General features: G+C 43.0%; 1 protein-coding gene across 2 annotated transcripts; it reads right to left on the bottom strand.

The window, feature by feature from the left end:
- Nucleotides 1-4066: 4066 nt before the first annotated feature.
- inka2 (inka box actin regulator 2) lies at nucleotides 4067-16547 on the bottom strand. Of its 2 annotated transcripts, none has more exons than XM_056438325.1 (2): nucleotides 16229-16547; nucleotides 4067-6342 (listed from the first exon to the last, which is right to left on the bottom strand). In XM_056438325.1, exons 1-2 carry the CDS (start codon nucleotides 16298-16300, stop codon nucleotides 5110-5112), a joined length of 1305 nt encoding a protein of 434 aa, XP_056294300.1. In that variant the 5' UTR covers nucleotides 16301-16547; the 3' UTR covers nucleotides 4067-5109. The 2 variants fall into 2 exon arrangements, with proteins under 2 accessions (XP_056294300.1, XP_056294301.1); XM_056438326.1 differs by lacking the exon at nucleotides 16229-16547 and adding an exon at nucleotides 7416-7447.
- Between the last annotated feature and the right edge of the window lie 1568 nt (nucleotides 16548-18115).

Raw genomic sequence — 18115 nt, 5'->3', positions numbered from 1 at the left:
ATGTACATACTAAACATGTTAAACTGCATCTGCAAAAATGACAAAAAGCATATGTTCATGCGATGAACCCTTTTGATGCATCTCTGTTGTAAAGCCGCCCCTCTTTCACGATATTACAAGCTCAGGTTAATGATGCTTAATGCAACATGGTTTCACGTCTGTGAACTTCCACTATGCATGCATTCGTCGAACAAGAGAGTGTGAGACTTATCTCGTACGATACGCAAAGAGGACAGATGTTAAATCCTAAATAATTCGCCCTAGATTTAACTCTTGCATTTATCTCCTTGCCAAATCTGTCTCTGCTTTGTGGCTTTAAAATGTAGTCTCTAATTTCCAAAAGGGAGGGTGTTTACGTGCTACTAATGACCTATGGTTTTGCTAGCCTTAGTGTGTGTGTGTGTGTGTGTGTAGAGCTCTCGTGTTTCCTGTGGGAACTCCTTGCAGAAAGCCGCACTGGGTGACGATTCTGGACTTTTAGTTGCCGACGATTGTAAAAAGTGAAACGTGAGCGCATTCCTGAGGGCCAAGGTAGAGCTGTGCGACTCCACAGCTGAGGGCTTAGTGAAAGAGGAGCGTTTGGCAGGAAATTAGCTGTGGGATCCCAACGAGTCACAAAGGCATAAATGTTCCTAAGTGTATTTTCGTCAACTCCTGCCCAACTTGAAATGTCCTGGTACATGAACCCCAAAGGACGCATGGGACAACTCTTTCCAACACAGCTCAATATTTATTGTTTCCTTCTATCCTAGTTGTCGGCTGGTTGGTTCATCTGGTTGAAAACTTTCAAAACACATAAAGCAAAAGTTATACAAAAAATGTAAATACACTTCAAACAAGAAAGCACATCACAATAAAAGTTGTTACAGTACCAGTGGCTTCTTTATACCGTTCCTCTCTCTCTCTCTGCTGAAATGTTTCTTGAGAGATTTACTGAGACCTTCCACTTGCAGGTGTTCACACTTAAGGTAATTAGTAATTAGCAGCCTGCGCTGGCCTGCTGCTGGTGCATTATGGGAGTTGAAGTCTTTCAGTCCAAGTCAAGTGAGCTGACCTGATGAGGAACTGAATTAAAACAAATGCATCTACACCGCTTTCCATATTCACCCCTGCCCCCACTGAAGGTGATAGTTGTTCTATATGATCATCACACATGTCATTATTATGTTCAGGCAATAAGTCACAGTTTGTGTTCAGCCCTCGTTTTGAATCTGAGCTCTGCAGAGCGACTTCTAAAGTTGGACTCTGTGCTGCACTCTGGCAGTGCGTGCCCCAGATTTACGGCGGGATTGTTGTGAGGCTGTGAGAGAGCGACAGCTGACTAGCTGGGACCAAAGAGGAGGAGGAGGAGGGAGGAAAAAGGGAGGGGGAGGAGGTGGTGGTGGTGACAGCAGTCAGCGTCCACTACTGGGATCCCGGGGGAAACTGAACCAGAAGAGAAGGGAGTATAGCTGCAGCTGTTACACACACACACACACACACACACACACACACACACACACACACACACACACACACACAATCATTTTTTAATCTTGAAAGCTCACTGACCTTCCTGTGGAGCGTTGTGTGAAGTTATGACGTGTTCCTGTGCGATGGTGGTGAAGCTGGAAAAATATTGATCCCAACACATTTGGCAGCAGATAAACGTCATTTTAATGTGGGAGAAAATGTTAGACTTCACTTAATAAACGTTTAGAAAGATGACATTATACATAGTGCTGGCTTTTTTAAATTATTGCGTTAGGGCTGTTATTACTTCCAATATGAATCAAAATAAATAATGTTGTTTAATTGAGAAATTATACATTCTGTTAAATGTCAGAAAATAATACAAAAAATATCCTCTAATCACTTGTTTAGTTGGAAGTTGTGAAAGCTTTTGCTTAATAATTGACTGATTGGAGAATCAGCATTAGACGATTGACTAATTGATTAGTCCACTTGATTCATCTGTTAGAGTGATGTTGCAGTAACACTCGTTTCTATAAACCCTGCAACAGCGAAGGCATTGTTTGGAACACATCTTTGTTTTTGGCCTCAATATCTCAAGTTCCAGTTTATTTATTTATGAATCTCTAGTTTTCCTCAGACACCTTACACAAAGAAAGAAAAGCTTGCTTCTGTCCAATTAACAACCATACAATTAAGTAATGTACTATTCAAACTAGTCATTGGTTAAGAGAGATATTTAGTTAACAATTAAATAAAGCAGAATACAGCAAAGAATGAGTTTTTAAATTAAAAATAGTGATTGCGTTTTCTATGGATTGACTAACTTGATGGATGGAGTTGTTTCAGCTCTAAAAGAGCCACAGACTATCATGCTATGCAGTTCTCTCTGCATTGTAGACCAGATCTGTTTTAAAACAAGCCCCCATAACCTCTGAAGTAGGTATTGCTAGCTTTTCTTGGACGAAGTGCTCGAGGACAGAGAGATGAACTGATTGATGTGGTTTGACGTGTGTCTCATAAAAAACATCTCAGGGATTGAGTGTCACAAAGAGCCGGTGATAAACTGCAAGGCTGCAGAGTTCATATTGCTGTTGTTTATTTATTGAAGACCCTGATGGAGTTGTTGTACAGATTTAGAATCAATTTAGAGCACCGCTGATGCACATTCAGTGAGTACCTTGCTGGCTCTGGCCCCAGTGAACCTGTTAGTCACGCAGCCGCACTTTACTGGAGAAAGAAATCACACAGAGCTTCGGCTGGAAGCTAAATCTGGTGGCTGGAGTATGAGCTTTTACTTTATTTTTTTTACTATCTTTCTCTTATTTTTTTGGATGCTATTTTTGATTCTTCTTGATTCTTTTTGATTGATCTTTGAAGAGTAAATGTGATGTTCTTTCAAGTGTGGTGGTGATGTGTTATTTCAAAAGTCATCTGCTGAAGTTCACTTGATAGTCAACATATGTGATCATGTGCGATACGTCTAGAAAGTATCAACTACACCCTAAAACAACTAATGCCAATCACAGACTCTCCATCTGATACACAAAGCTCAAGACACAGACGAGCATTTCTTTCTGAAAACAGATTTAATTTACAAAGAGTCACTGACGGTTTTACAGTGCACATGACACAGAATCACTACTGAAGGTTCGCAGAACCCTGATAAAAAATATCCACAACAGTGCTGAAAAAATACACGTAGACAACTGTAAATAGGAAGAAATAAATGCAACATTTACATCCACATACTGTATGATATGACATCTCAGACTGTGCCGTTTCAGCAGAAACGTCTGTGTGTGTGTGTGTGTGTGTGTGTGTGTTGGACCATCTGAATGTATAGTATGTATTGACCTGAATACTGAGGCAACACCATATGGATTCACTGGCCAAAACACTCAAAAGACCGAAGGCCTAATCCCTGCTGGCTAGATTGATTGGTCTTGGACCCCATTTAAAACTGAGAGAAATTAACAGTTTTTTTCTTCTTCATAATAGTAAGAAGTTATCAGATTGTCCTTGCATAACAGTGGTCCTCTAAAGAAACAAAGGACGTTGAGTCAGAACGGGCAGTGTCATCTATTATCCTGAGGAAATCCTGATATTGATGTCAATTTGTGAATTAAGCTGTAGTTTGTTGTTCAGTGTTATGATGATGTGCCAAGTAATAAAACAAACAAACACTGAAATTGTTTAATATGATACAAGAGAATAAATATTGTAACATTATCGGTTTGTTGTTTAAACACATGCGTGGAGTTGTTGTTTGTTGTAATGTCGCTGTGACTGATTTGTTTGTGCAGAATTATGAAAACCATGCGCCGTTTGGTTGATAAATATGTACAATGGTCTGTACATTGATTCTGTCTGATAGAGATTACGGGTCTTTACCTCCACTTTCAACTGTCTCATCACTGTTGCATATATACATATATGCATATATACATATATATATACACATACACACACATATATATATATGTATATGTATATATATACATATATATATATGTATGTGTATATATATATATTCATACAATACACACATATATATATATATATATATATACATACATACAGTGTGTAACATCATCCTAGTAATTCAGTTCATGCTCATAGCTTTATGATTAAACAAGCCAGTTTCTAAACTTCTAAGGGGGTTGTGTCGAACACGCGTTACATAATGACCGGGTACCAGATGTCAGTCGGCCAGTCCTCGCGGTTGACTCTGCCATCTTTACCCCCTCGTCTCTCTGCGGACTGACAGTTGACCCAACATGTGCCATGTCTGTATGGCAGAAAAGAAAAACAAGCATTTCAAACAAGACCAATATTTCGGATTACTAGAGAGGAATATCAAAGTTGAATGTGCAATGTTTGAAGTAGACATGCACTGTATTGCTGTTGTGTCTTTCCAGGCAAGAAGAGATGAGGCACGACTTCTCGAAACTGTGTTGAACACCCATTGAAAAGCGGAAGTGTCTCATAGTTAACTCTTGTGTAACATTCATTCCCTGAGCAAGGTGAATGCGATGGGTTCAGTTAAACCTGAGTTTCCAATGCGCCGAGGCCTGAAGGGAACTGAAGTGAGCTTATGACTGTTTTCAGTGGCAGTGCGTTCAGTAACAGCTGTTTGTAGCATCGCTTATAAGAACGATAACCATGCAATCCAACAGCTGGTGTTTCTATTCATAGATGCAAAGAAGTGAGATATAGAGTCCTGCAGTCTGTGGATTCGTTGATAAGGATCTCTAATGAGGAAGACATTCTGAGGAAGATGTCCGTATCAAAGTACCGTCTTCCAGGACATCTGTAGAACCCAGTCAGACATGCACACGCACACACATAACATGAACGTTGAATAATACAAAACTTGCAGCATAAGTCTTCAAAAAATGTCTCAATCTAACTGTGTCTCAGACACTCTGCAGCACACACTCACCCACCCAGACGCACACAACTAACACGGTTTAGGTTTTGAGGATTCTCAGACAAAATGTTGCCCTGATAATCTTGTTGTGGGTGTGAAGTTCATGGGTTCATTTTTGGATGATAACTGGATCCAACCATTTCATCCACTCAATCCCCCTCCAGTAAAGCCCAAAATCCCACCAGCACCTGTCCCTCTCTCAGTTTGGCATCACTGGCAGTCTGTCAGACCCACACAGCTGTGTTGTAGTCAAACAAGGGGTGCATTTTCTGCAGACCCGTCTCTGGCTGTCTCCTGTCTAAATACATCCCAGCAAATGGCTGCTGGTGGACCTGTGAGAAGTGGTGTTGGTGGCTCCTCTCTGCTTCAGCGAGATGAGAACACGGCCTGCCTTTGACCTGCTGTCCGTTTGCCCAGAAGGGAAGGTAGAAGCTGCCTTTTGAACTTTTGGGAGCCACTTTCTTTGGCCTTTTGAAGAGGTCTCCCTCTGACAGCTCAGGAGCCATCCAGCCGGGCCTCTCCTTGAGCAGCTTGTCCCTGTCGGGTCGAACGCTGCGCAGGAACTTCTTGAAGATGTTCGTGGTCAACGAGAACTTCTTGCAGATCTCTTGCGAGCGGCTGAGGCGGAGAGGGTGAGCTGGGGTGTCCGGTCTTTCCACCCCTCCGTCCGCTATCTTCTCCTCTTCTTCCCCCTCCTCCCTCTCCACCTCGGGCAAGTCCAGCCAGTTGCCCACGAGGTCTGCAAAGACGTTGTCGCCCAGCACTAAGGGCTGGCGGTTGCGGCTGCGGCTCATGAGCGAAGCAGTCCAGTCGCTGCCGTCGTCGGTGCTTTCCTGGGAGTAGCCGCTGTCCAGGGAAGGGCCCTCTCTGGAGAGGCTGTACAGGATGCCGGGCAGGTCCACCGCCAGAGCCCGATGGGGAGCCTGTGGCTGGGTGTAGGCCTCCGGTGGAGGGTTTCCCACCATTGGTCCGTAGAAATCCACCTGTGGAGCGGAGTATCCGGACCACCTCTTGGGTATAGACTCAATATCATTCTCGCTTCTCACGCTTCGTGCGCTCCGTTCACTTCTTCCACTTCGCTCACTCTCACTCTCAAAGCTGGATGCTGAGGAAGACGAGGTTCCCAGGCTGCTTCTGTTTCGAGACAGGGTCCTGTCATCTCGGCTGGAGGCGTTTCTGCTCTCCAGAGACGGCCTCGGACCCTGCATGGGGCTCGGCCGCGGCTCCTCGGGCGTGGTCTGGCTAAAGCAGGACCCGTGGTCCTGGAAGGAGGTGGAAGCCGCTGCAGCTGACGCTTCGGTGGGAGCTGGATGTGGCAGTCCTCGATTAATAAGCCGGCCTGAAATGTCAATGTTTTCTAGCGCCGTCTGAACCTGAAGGAGCTTGAGTTCCTGGAGGGCTCCCATCATTGAATTCATCTGAGCGTGGAGGCCATCTCCGGCTTCTTTCATACACACCTGCAGGGAGACGGAGAGATGAAGACATGATGAGAGAAATGTTCACATCGGTGGAACAGTTATAACCTTGCAGAGGTTGTCAATTCATTCCTTTGACTCCTCAGCCTCCTGCAAGACACATCACATCCATCAAAGACTGATTTCTTCCCTGTTCCCCCTCTTGTCCATCATGTATCTCAGCGACTTCACAAATCCAATTACATACCATCAACTGGCAGTAGCATCAAATACAAAAAGCATTAAATTCATGTCTTTATGAATATAAATCACAGCTACAGCCCTAGACTCTTGTTTGCTTCAGTCTGTGCACCTCGTTTAATTATGGGTCATGTGACCTAGTTTTGGATGACAGGCCAGGGTCCCATATGGCCTCAGCACGAGACAAGATCCAACCCATGACAGCTGTAAAACAGACTAGCCATTTGTTCCTCAATCTTATACTCTCTTCTATCTCTATTTCCCGTTCATTTACTTGAATCCCTATTTGCTTTTTGCTCTGGGCTCTTTGTCTTCACTTCCTTCTGTGCAGCAGCAATACACTCTCTCTCTTTTTGCTTCATGTGATCCGGGACTAAGCGTCTTCTCCTGAAGGCAGACAGAACCCCCAGAGGCAGCATCCTGACCTGTGTCTTAACTTGTAGTCTTGACTCCTTTGACCCAGACCTGTGAATTGTTCTCTTGATATGACAACAGGTTTATCTTCTTCTAAGAACACGCTCACATTGGCAAATAAACCAACTGATTGAAGAGCAAATCTGCTGGGAGGCCTCCGTTCTTGAAACAAATAAAACATCTGCGGGAAGACGAAAGGAAGCATGCCAGGATTCTTTTTTTAAACATGCCAGTGTATGTGAGAAAAAGTTAGTTAAAAACATCTATAGTGATCAACCCTTCTTTTCCCCATGAACCGACCCGTCTGTCAGGATCTGTCGGTCGAATCGCAGCCACACAGATAACCGTTAACTCAACATAAATGCAGTTTATTCGAATATAACAGGCCTCTATCATGAGAATAACACTTTAAAAGGCTACTTAAAAATAACACATCATTATAATTGAAACCCACACCTTACCTTCTGTAAACCGTCACAAAGCAGGAGGTAGAGATACCCCCGACTGTCTCTCTGTTATTGTTAGTCTGCACCTCTGCCAGCCTGTCGCTGTCTCTCACCTTTCAAACAGATCCGTCTGACGGGCCCTATATGTATCTCTCTCCAATCGGGGGACACCGCCAGGCGTGACAGCCAATCAGCGTTCCCCGTCTAGACTGTAATCCCCAAACAGTGGGAGGGGAGGGAATGGGGTGGGGGTGGGGGGTCACTCAGGCAGAAACAGACCGACAATGAGAGGAGCAAGAGGGGAGAGGGCGAGCGAGAGGGCCGGTGAGAGTCAGCCGGATGAGACGGGATGGGAGGCCGGGGGGAGAAGGGGGTTGTGTGTGTGTGTGATGGGGAGGGATCCCCCGCCATATGTTTAGATGTCAAAGAGAAAACTGTTGATGCTTTTAATTATGGATGACACCATAAGAACGCATGGGGAGGAGGAGGAGGAGGAGGAGGGGTGTGTGTGTGTGTGGGGGGGGGGGGATGTTGCGTGTAACATCACCAGGCTGTGATACTTAATCTTAAGGGAGAAGTGAATGTGTCGACTCCCAGGGTGGGAAAGGTCGCTGCGTCGGACAACTGACTCATAAACAAAGCAACTTCTCATCGCCGTGAGAGAAGAAACTCTGGAGAATGATGCTCCTCTGGGAAAACAGACAAATGGCGTCGATTACAAAACTTTAAAATCTAGAGAAAACAAGCGATTATCCCAAAAAATACATGTACTATACATGTAATGTAATGTAGAATTATATAAATTATCAAATTTATTTTGTTAACAATTCTGATTATTTCATTGAATACTATCATTTAATCTACAAAAGAGAATTGTCTGACACCGATATATTTAAATTTTAAAAGCTCATACCAAAGAATATTTTGCATTTATCCTTAATAAATTACTGAATTGCTCATAAGAATTGTCATCAATTCATTTTCTGTTACTTATACTCACGTGGTCTGCTCGTTTGCACTTATTCGATACCCTGCATCATTAATATTAAACCTCTGTGATAAAGCTCTCTTGCTCATCACTAACATATGGCTGAGCAGGTACACGGGGGCGCTAACAGCCGCTCAGATCAGATAATAAGCATATCAATGCACATGTTCGGAAACAAAAGCCGCAGAGCTTTCGGTTGCTAAATTAGGCAGCGAAGGTAAATGTAATTAGCACAATCTGGTCGTCTCTTGTCTTTGTGCCTTCCACATATGGCTGAGCTGTAATTGTCTGAGTCCTGGGAGAGGCTGTAAAGAGCACATCATTACGGTTTACTTTCCTCCACATCAAAGGTCAACAAGTCTGAAGATAAGATGACGTGCAAAATGATGTATCGTCGTTACATCTTCGGAGGCAGACGTGTGGCTTCAGTGAAGTTTATGCAGGGATCGGTATTAAATCTGTTTTTGAAATATTATCTTCAGTTTAAAAGGATCTCACCTGTTTGCACACGCAAACCAAAAACACCCTAATTTAACACTCACATGCAACTTTCTCATTATCCCATAAAAATGCGGGCGTATTTAAAACACACTGATTTGTTTCCTGGCATTTCTATTCTCAGGCTACATTAATAATTCATATTGTGCCCTAAGGAACAAACAGAAGACTGCTAGTAGTATACTTAACCTTATTATTCCACCTTTACGATGTCCAGGCACTAAACCGTTGTCATTTCAAGGCTGAACTTTGTGGCCCACATATATCAGCCTCTCCAACCTTAATTCTGCCGTCTGCTTGGGAAAGTTACTTTAAAATCGTGTCCTGCAGCATTTTCTAGTCTAAACAAGGATATTGAATTCTGGAGATGTGTTACTTTTAAATGTGTAGGTCAGCTCAGGACCTCATTAGGACAAAGACGCAGAGGATGCAGACCTGACACCAGCACCTTGAGGTCTGACCCAGAATGAAATGAGAAAGAGAGATGAGAACAAGAATTCGGTCTAATCTAATTAAATAAGAGAACTGGGGTGAAATTAGGGCTGCAGGAAATGTTCTGTACTGCACAGAAACAGCATCAATTACCCAGTCTTGTTAAGTTGAGTTCTTCTTCTTTTTGAACTGGAGCATCCAACCTACTTCAGCCATTTAATCTATCAAGCGTATATTTCTAAAAGCAAACCGAGTAAAAAAAACCTGCTGAATGGATAAAAGACGAACTGGATGTCCAGATTTCCCCCCTTAGCCCCCCCACTACTTCTTCTTTGACTGCAGCGATGCCAGCCAACCAGACATAATTGGCAATTAAAGGCTGAATGCTTCAAAGTGCAAGAACAATGGCTGGCAGTCTTGAATCAATGTTGAATGGAGGTTTATTAAAAAGTTCTGGCCATTTTAATCGAAAAAAGAAAATTGATTCGTGTGTCGTTTATTATATATTTTCACATCAAAGGTGTGTCCCGTAGAGGTGCTTTCATAAACCATCCAATATGCATGCAAGTGAATTAAATACCACAAAGTGTAAATACATCGATGCTCCTATCTTGGAGCTCTCTTCATGGCGGCCTCGATGTTACCTCCTTCAGTTATGAGGAGAACAAATACATCCACTGTGCAAACACACTGAGCTCACACATCCCAACATGTCCACACACGCCTCGCTTCAATGAAGTCAGTGTGTTCTGTGTGTGTGTGTGTGTGTGTGTGTGGCATGTCTGTGTGTGCTTGTATGTTGTGCTCGCTGAACCATATTGTTACAGGTGAGAAATAAACAGACAAAGCAGAACTCAAAAATAAACCAGCGCTCTCATCTGGCTGTGAAATACGAGCTGTTCGCTGTTGTTGTTGTTTATCTGTTATTGGCTGGTGGGGGAGGAAATAGTGAGGCCAAGGTTATCGGACCCAAATGGTCTTCCTGTTTAGAAGGAGCTGGCCAGCAGCTAGTGTGCTCCATCCTCCCTCCACCTCCACTCCTAATTCAAAATGAATGGTGGGGCTGTGTGGGTCAAGGACAGGAAGGGGGTCTCTGTCCGGGGGACACAGAGAGGCTCTCTGTGGCGGAGCGGCTGGACACGCCACAGGCCGTTGGGGACGGCCCCGACGTTGTGATCAAGAGGGCAATAAAGCTGTAGGGCATCCAGTGAAATAAATAAATTACTGTGCACATGGCAATAAATGCCTCTTTGACGAAAACAGGTTACATGGTGACTCTGTTCGGTCCTCAGGGTCACGTTCGGGAGAGGAAGAAGTGTGAATAATGTTCGACCAAGGCGTACAGGCCACAAATACATCGTGTAAGATGTCATGACACCAGTTCCACTGAGGTAAATGGAATTATGTTGGTGTCGCTTACAGTGTCAATTAAAACAAATTCTACAGCAACGACTCTTTTCATTTACAGTGTTCTGGTTATTCTGGATTATCGGAGACGGTGCTCCCAAGAAAAATGACAGTTGCCTCCATACAATGGCTTTGTGGAACATACAAAGCATTTTGGTGGCTATGTGCATCACTTAATGCCAGACACAGGAGGCCACTCCCACTTCGTTTCATACCAAGAGTCAACATTGTTTTTTGTTTTTGTTTTTTACTGTAACTCTGTGAGCATTCACCTCCTCTTGTATTAGGGTAGCATCCAAAATATCAGAAACACATATCCAACTAGAATGGGCACTCGGTAGAGCGCATACCTTCGCATATCACAAGATTGGGCATTGAATTATGAACATTTTGGCATTAGTTGCATGCCAATTGGATATAAATTGACCGCGCTATGGTAAAAAGAAGATGTTGACCTTTTCATGACCTTGACCTTGACCCGATCGATCCCAAAATCTAATCAAATGGTCCCCGGATAACAACCAATCATCCCACCAAATTCCATGCGATTCAGGAAGATTTGGACCTTTTTCATAACCTTGACCTTTGACCTTTGACCCGATCGATCCCAAAATCTAATCAAATGGTCCCCGGATAATAACCAATCATCCCACCAAATTTCATGCGATTCGGTTTAATACTTTTTGAATTAGGCGAATAACACGCATACAAATAAATACGCGGCGATCAAAACATAACCTTCCGCATTTTCAATGCGAAGGTAAAAAGCTAATAAAACACAAACTGTTACGAGGTACGCGAACATGGAGATGTTAGTGAACTGTCCCTTTTTTAAACTACTAGATACTATTTAAACCAAATGTATATGATATGATATGATATACATTTATTCGTCCCACAGTGGGGAAATAAAAATAAAAATAAATCGTTTTATCTTTTATCTTTATCTTGATATCTTTCCTTCTCTGACCTGCTGCCCAGCAAAGACTCCCTGATAGCGCTTCAGAGACAGGAGGGGGTTGAATAATTTGTTTCCTGCTACAGCTCATTGAGGACCGCCCAAAAAAACTACGCTGCCGAGGGAGACGCGGGATGATTAGGGTCCGTGTCATCATCTTTGGCAGCCGGAAGATATTTGGGAAAAAACAGCGACCCAAATCTGTTGTCTTCCTGGCTGAAAATCCTCAAACGGAGGCAATGATTGTGAGATGGATCTTTGAGAGAGCAGCCGTTGACGTCAGCACCCTGCACGTGGGCAGTGAAAGTGCCCGACAGACTCTGCAGCCCACAGTTCTCACAAGTGTGACGTTAATCGTGTAGAGAACCGGATCCGTCTCACATCGAACGGCGTCATGATGAGGGGCCGTTATTATAACGCAGCATATAAAGCTCAATGAGTTACGTCATTTATTGGGAGTGAATATGCCTCCATATGCATCAAACTCAGTTGTTCTGTGTGACATACAGAGCATTTAGGAATTTATGAAGTCTGTATTGTAGAAGCAAAAAAAACTCTGATTAACCCACTCTATCTACCGGATGTGTTCATTTTCACCACAACAACTTTAGACAGTGATTATTTGACAATATCCTCTTTTAATTCCCCAAGTGGCCAACACAAAACAATCATTGCTGCTTTGATACATTCTACAAAAATATCTCTCATGTAGGAGAATGATTCCAAAACGTCCAATTTCCTTTGGCCAGACAAAAGCAATAACCCGAGACGAAATGTAATTTGAAAGAACACGAGCGAGCACATTATTGCCCTAAACATCAGCCGGAGCGTTACCCCATGAGAATAAACCCACTTTCATTTCTTCAAAAAACATCGTAGGGTTATGTGCCTACGGTCTCATAATGCTAAACAGGCGTTGCGAAAGCCATCTTAGACACAATGATCGGCCATCCAAAAACCTCACAGCTGCCACTGAGAGCGAGGCCAATTTTAGCCAAGAGGAAGGAAGGGCCGGTTGGAGAGCCACGAGGGAGCCGCCAAACAAACGACCTCAAAGTTCTTCCGCGGCGCTTCTTTGTTTTCCGCGTGCACTTTTCTGAACCCGCACCCGAAAGGTAACAAAGAACGCTCCAACTTTGAGGCACTCAAGCTGTTCCAGACTACACCATGCACCTTTTTCTCACATTTCATGACCTCATGCTTGCTGGCTTTGGTGTTAAATTTCCAAGCTGACAGTTATATATTTTTAAAAAATGTGCCTCAGGTGTGTAGGAGATAAAGGGGTATGATGCACGTGGAACCAGCTTCAAGCAGCGATGACACCAAGAGGCATGACTGATGCTTCAGTGTCTGAAATACAGGTGTGAACCCTGCATTTAGACACGATGACTCAAAGACGTGTCGGCATTTGGATCCTCGACTTTAAGCAGGCAGGAAGGGCTGATCTTTTTCTTTCTTTTTTATTCATCCCTCTTTGTGTAATGAATAATGAGTCATGCATGAGCTTAAAAATATTTAATTGTTGGCATTATCTCCTCCGGATTTCTATGGAGCCGAGCCGTGCTTTTTATAGGAACACATACGAGCGAACAGCCTGTTGACAAGTTTGTTCACCGATGAAAAAAACGATGATACACTGACGTGAAAACTCCACCAGCGTTGAGGTTTAGCATCACTGGCATGCCGGATGTGGTCAGCAGTCAGAACTAATAGGCCCCGGACCTTGTCGGGTCAAGGGTCAAATGTTCAAGCGTGACCTGACACTACCCCACACAGACTGCCCCCCCACTCCCCACCCCTCCTCCCCCAGACCCCTGACACAGTGTTCACACTTTCTCATTACACTCTTCTTCTTTGAGAGATTATGAGGGCGCGTTGGGTTTCAGGGTGTCTGCTCTGGAGGACTCTCTTCCCACAGGCTTTGAATGCCATGCTCACGTTTCAATAACGCTCCAGACTCTGCGGAATAAACTACACGGTGAACATTTAAAGGACCATATGAGTGTTTTTTAATTTTTTTATGTTCCAGTTACTTATTTACTTCATGAGTACTTCACAGAGTTCCAAGTCTTTGGCTGTATTTCAGATTCAGCTTTATTTCTGCACCAGTTCCATGGCAGTCTTTGGTGTCCACGCTTTTTTCTATTTTTATAAATCAATTAGCAGACTCTAGAAACCAGACCTTTGAATCTCTGCCCACGACGTTTCAACGAGGAGTGCTATTGTGCTTGTTAGTGGTTCCTGGGTTTTGAAGATGGGTTTAAGTATAAGGAAATCATTTTCTTGTGCACTCTTGTGAAATATAGGCAGAAAAATTGCCGTAAAAAGACAACGGGCGTGGATGAGATGGACACAGCTGTACGTTTAGCCGTTTAACGATGACTTACAGAACAGAAAAGATGCATTTGTGTTTTTGGAAATGTGAGAAAAACTGCTTACTATAGAGACCAACATGTATTCCTTGTGAAGGGAAACTAACATCAGCTGGAGTGATGCCTCATTCATTACTGATTTAATTCAATTCATTTAGCTTTATATAGCCCAATATCACAAATTATGAATTTGACTCAGAGGGCTTTACCCAAGGCGAGCTTAGGGTTAAAATACCAATAACCACAACGGCTAACATGTACATAATCACACAGTATCATGAAGTGAAATTAATTTAAAATTCAGTCAGACCATCAGGCTCATTGAAACTCGCCTCATTGTGCAGTGAATCTACTGGATCTGTATTAATTATTGTCAAACATATTGTGGCATGGGTGATCATGCGCCGTCAAATTAATATGCAATCAAGGTGAACTATCACGATGATGTATCTTGAACACAAGTAACTGAGGCTGGATATGAAAAGAGCGTGATAGATTACACAACTTATGATAGTTTCAACAGTCTATTTTTATAGAGATGATGGAACCCAACAGCTTCATGAATCTGAAAATAAAACCCAGCAGCTTGGTCTTAAAAAAAAGTGTCATTTATGATCAAAGGCGTGTGTGCTTCGTGGTAAATTAACTACGAATATCCCAAACAACTACATCATAGCGTAGTCACAAGAGCCACTGGACTCTGCAGCAGGTGTTAGTGGGCTGTGAGACGTTTGTGATCTCTGCGTTGCAGATGGAACTGGTTTACCGCTTTCCAGTGGGCACTGGATGAAAACCGGTCACAGTGGAGAGGAAAGTGACAACCTTGGCAAAGACACCCCATAATTCTGAACAACAGATTGCGTCCCACATGGTCCCTTTTTTTTAACCGGCATCTGCTCCCTGTACTCCTGTTTGATCACTTTCTCTATTATGTTACCAAACAGCGATATGGCAGCTATAACTCAACGTGTCCTCCTGGCGTCATCGCCTACTCCCCTAAAATCTCAAGTGCCATGCACTTCACAGACCGATGGCTAATTTGGAGAAGCGAATTCACAGAAGTCACCGAGCAGATTATGTTGCAAAACACGCAGCCATGCGAGGCTGTTCGGTGGGCCAGTGGCCGGATTGAAGGGGAACAAAATCTGTCTCTGCTTTGAAGATGATTCCAAAGGAAATCTGTGCCAGTTAAAGCTCCTTTGAAAATGGGTCTCCAGTGTGTCACTGCCAAATCATTTGGGTGTGAGGGTGCAGCTTACATATTTTGCTCGTTCAAATTTCAAGGACAGGGTGAGGAGATAGCGCTCTGAATTTGCCACCATCAAACACATTTGTTTCTTATAGGACGGGAGCGGTAATCCATATTAAATAAGGGAGACTCACAGTCACGTCGGGCATTATAATGAGATGAAACTCACTGTGACTGACATTGAACTCTCTTCTGAAATATGGACATTGTCGCAATATAATTGCCGATTATTTTCTTTATCGGTTGATCTGGGCATTTTTTTGAGATCAATCATGTATTTATTGTGTGTTTCCCAAAGTTCAAGGTGAGATCTTCAAATGTATTCTTTTCGTTCAATCAACAGTCCAAAATCCAAAGATATTCAGTTTACAGTGATATTAGAAAGCAACACATCGTCAGCCAGGACAAGAAAACTATTGACTTTTCTGCTTTAAAAGTCAACTCTGAATTGCAGGATGATGCTGCCAATCGATTTATTGACTATTCACTCATCAATAAATCTCCAGTCCCTTGCAACACAGGATTAGATAAACTACAATTTAAACTAACTAGAGGAGAAACTCATTTGGGCTCATTAAGCTTACAACATATGTAAGGATGATATGTACACATGCCCCTGGTGTGCTCAAAGCTTTAAACCTTCACAGATTAATGCGATTTGACAAAACAAAACAAAAAAACCTATGCACCCCCAACTAAAGCTAAATAACTAGAATGTGAGCGAGATATGTCCGGACACATTCTCTGCGACACATCTGATGCAATATTGATTTAGTTGTAATGTTTTTTAAAAATAAGGAATACATTTATATTTCCTGTTGGCGCCACTGTTCCCATTGAAAATGCTCCATGTGCAATATGAAGAGTGTAAAGTAGAAGCTCATCCTTCAATAGTAGAAGTGCAGGAGATAGATCGGTACGTACCAGTTCTTGCTTCAGTCGCCTCAGACACGCATCCATGTTTTTGCATTCTGGTTTGGAGAGATGTTGTTCCATATTGTTTTTCGGGGGAAACACAAGCACGTCAGAAGAAACGCGTCGCGGGTCGCCTCTCGAGCATGACTATGAGAGCTCTCTGCCCGGCGCGGACATGAACACAAGAACGCTCTGGCGGAGAGCCGAGAACAGTTTGCAATTGGAGATGCGCAAATCCTGCTGAGGAATGCGCGCACGGCTGGTGACCCGGATCCTGTAATAAAAATAAAAAAACGTTAAAAAAATAAAATAAACCAACTGCTGATGACGAAAATGCGTTTACTCCCAAAACATGTTAATGAGGTCCTTCTTGTGGCTGCATCCACAGACTCAGTCCGCATGTGTGTGTGTGACTCAGTGGACGCTGATGGCTACAGTCAGCCTGCTGTGTGTTTATGTGTGTAGGTGTGTGTGTGTGTCTGTGCGTATATGTTGCTCAGCACGTTTTTTTTCCCCCTCAGCTATTTTCTCATTCAAGAGCAGCGCTTACCTTCCAATTTCCTCCAATGAGTGAACCTCTCAGGACGGACTCCATCTCATTCACACTAGAGCCTCGATGTGTCCACTGAAGCTCGTAAATATTTCACAGGAACGCGAGACCAACACATCTGGACATATTTGAATGAGTTTTTTTTTTGGTGATCAAATCTTTAATTGGTTTTCAAGATATGCACATGCAAAAGAAAAGATGTATACATTCTACGTATACAAAGATACTTACCATACAAACAAATAAAATAAAGAATATATATATAATTATGAGTAGACATGTAAAAAAAAACTGCACACATGTTAACATAACATGCACATACCCTAATACACACACACACACACACACACACACACACACACACACACACACACACACACACACACACACACACACACACACACACACACATACAACTACTGTTCGTTTCCCCCCCTCCCAGTATTTTTGAATGAGGGTTGAAATAATTGATATTTGGGGAAACTGAAATAGCGTAACAAAGTGAACATCTCAATCCAATAATAATGTCCAACCAGTAGAATATATATATTCTGCCACTGCTGCCGCATTGGACTGAAAGAGGAAGTTTAAGGAGGATGCGTGTAAGAGAAACCATATGTGTCATGAAACGAGCCATAGGGCCAGTTTCCTGGCCACCGTCACCGCAGTCAGAGAGGAAACACCTGAGCCACAGGCTTTTGTTGCTGTGACCCAGATAGAATGCTTTATTATTGGTAAGGGGAAGGAAGAGCTGCATATACAAGGAACCCAACTGGAAGTGGTTTATCAATCCCTCCCCCACAATATAGATTTTACATGTATAATAGATACATAATTCAATGCACCTCCTCCAATCTGAAGATGTCAAGGAAACATTATGATGTCTCTTTTACCTTGAATGATTGACACACGGAAAAATAAAGAAAATCATCTTAGCATGACTTAACTTCTGATAGAGAGGAAGAGGCTTGCGTGTTTTATGCCATGCGTGTCGGTACTTTGAATATTTCTACAGTTCTGTCGCGTTCATGCAGCTGATTTCTAAGTATATCTGTTTGTTCAATGTCCTTTTGACAAACTCAAAGAGAGAAAACACTTTCAAATACAGTAAGTGGTACTTCCTGCTCTTTAGACTTTGAATGTCTTATTTGCAGTCAGGAGTGAGATGATGACTCCTGGGTCTAATTTAACGTTTAGCAAGCTGCTTTGGGATTCGGAAAACAAGTTCGTCCCAAATGTGACCTCCAATCTGCAGCTGCTTCTCCTGCATGTGTCCTCTTCCTCCCAGCTGTCAGTGTGCAGCCTGAAGGAAGTGTCTCCTCAGATCAGTCAGCGCGGAATCACTC

The sequence above is a fragment of the Pseudoliparis swirei genome, chromosome 18, assembly GCF_029220125.1.
Source record: "Pseudoliparis swirei isolate HS2019 ecotype Mariana Trench chromosome 18, NWPU_hadal_v1, whole genome shotgun sequence".
NCBI classification, from domain to species: Eukaryota; Metazoa; Chordata; class Actinopteri; order Perciformes; family Liparidae; genus Pseudoliparis; species Pseudoliparis swirei.
Note: the sequence above shows the minus strand (reverse complement) of the source record. Positions and strands in the feature narration are given on the sequence as shown.

Coding starts and splice junctions, on each gene's coding strand:
- inka2 (XM_056438325.1), bottom strand. CDS start 16,300: ATGGAACAACATCTCTCCAAACCAGAATGCAAAAACATGGATGCGTGT. Junction 6,343..16,228: donor GGCGACTGAAGCAAGAACTG/GTACGTACCGAT, acceptor GTCTCCCTGCAG/GTGTGTATGAAAGAAGCCGG.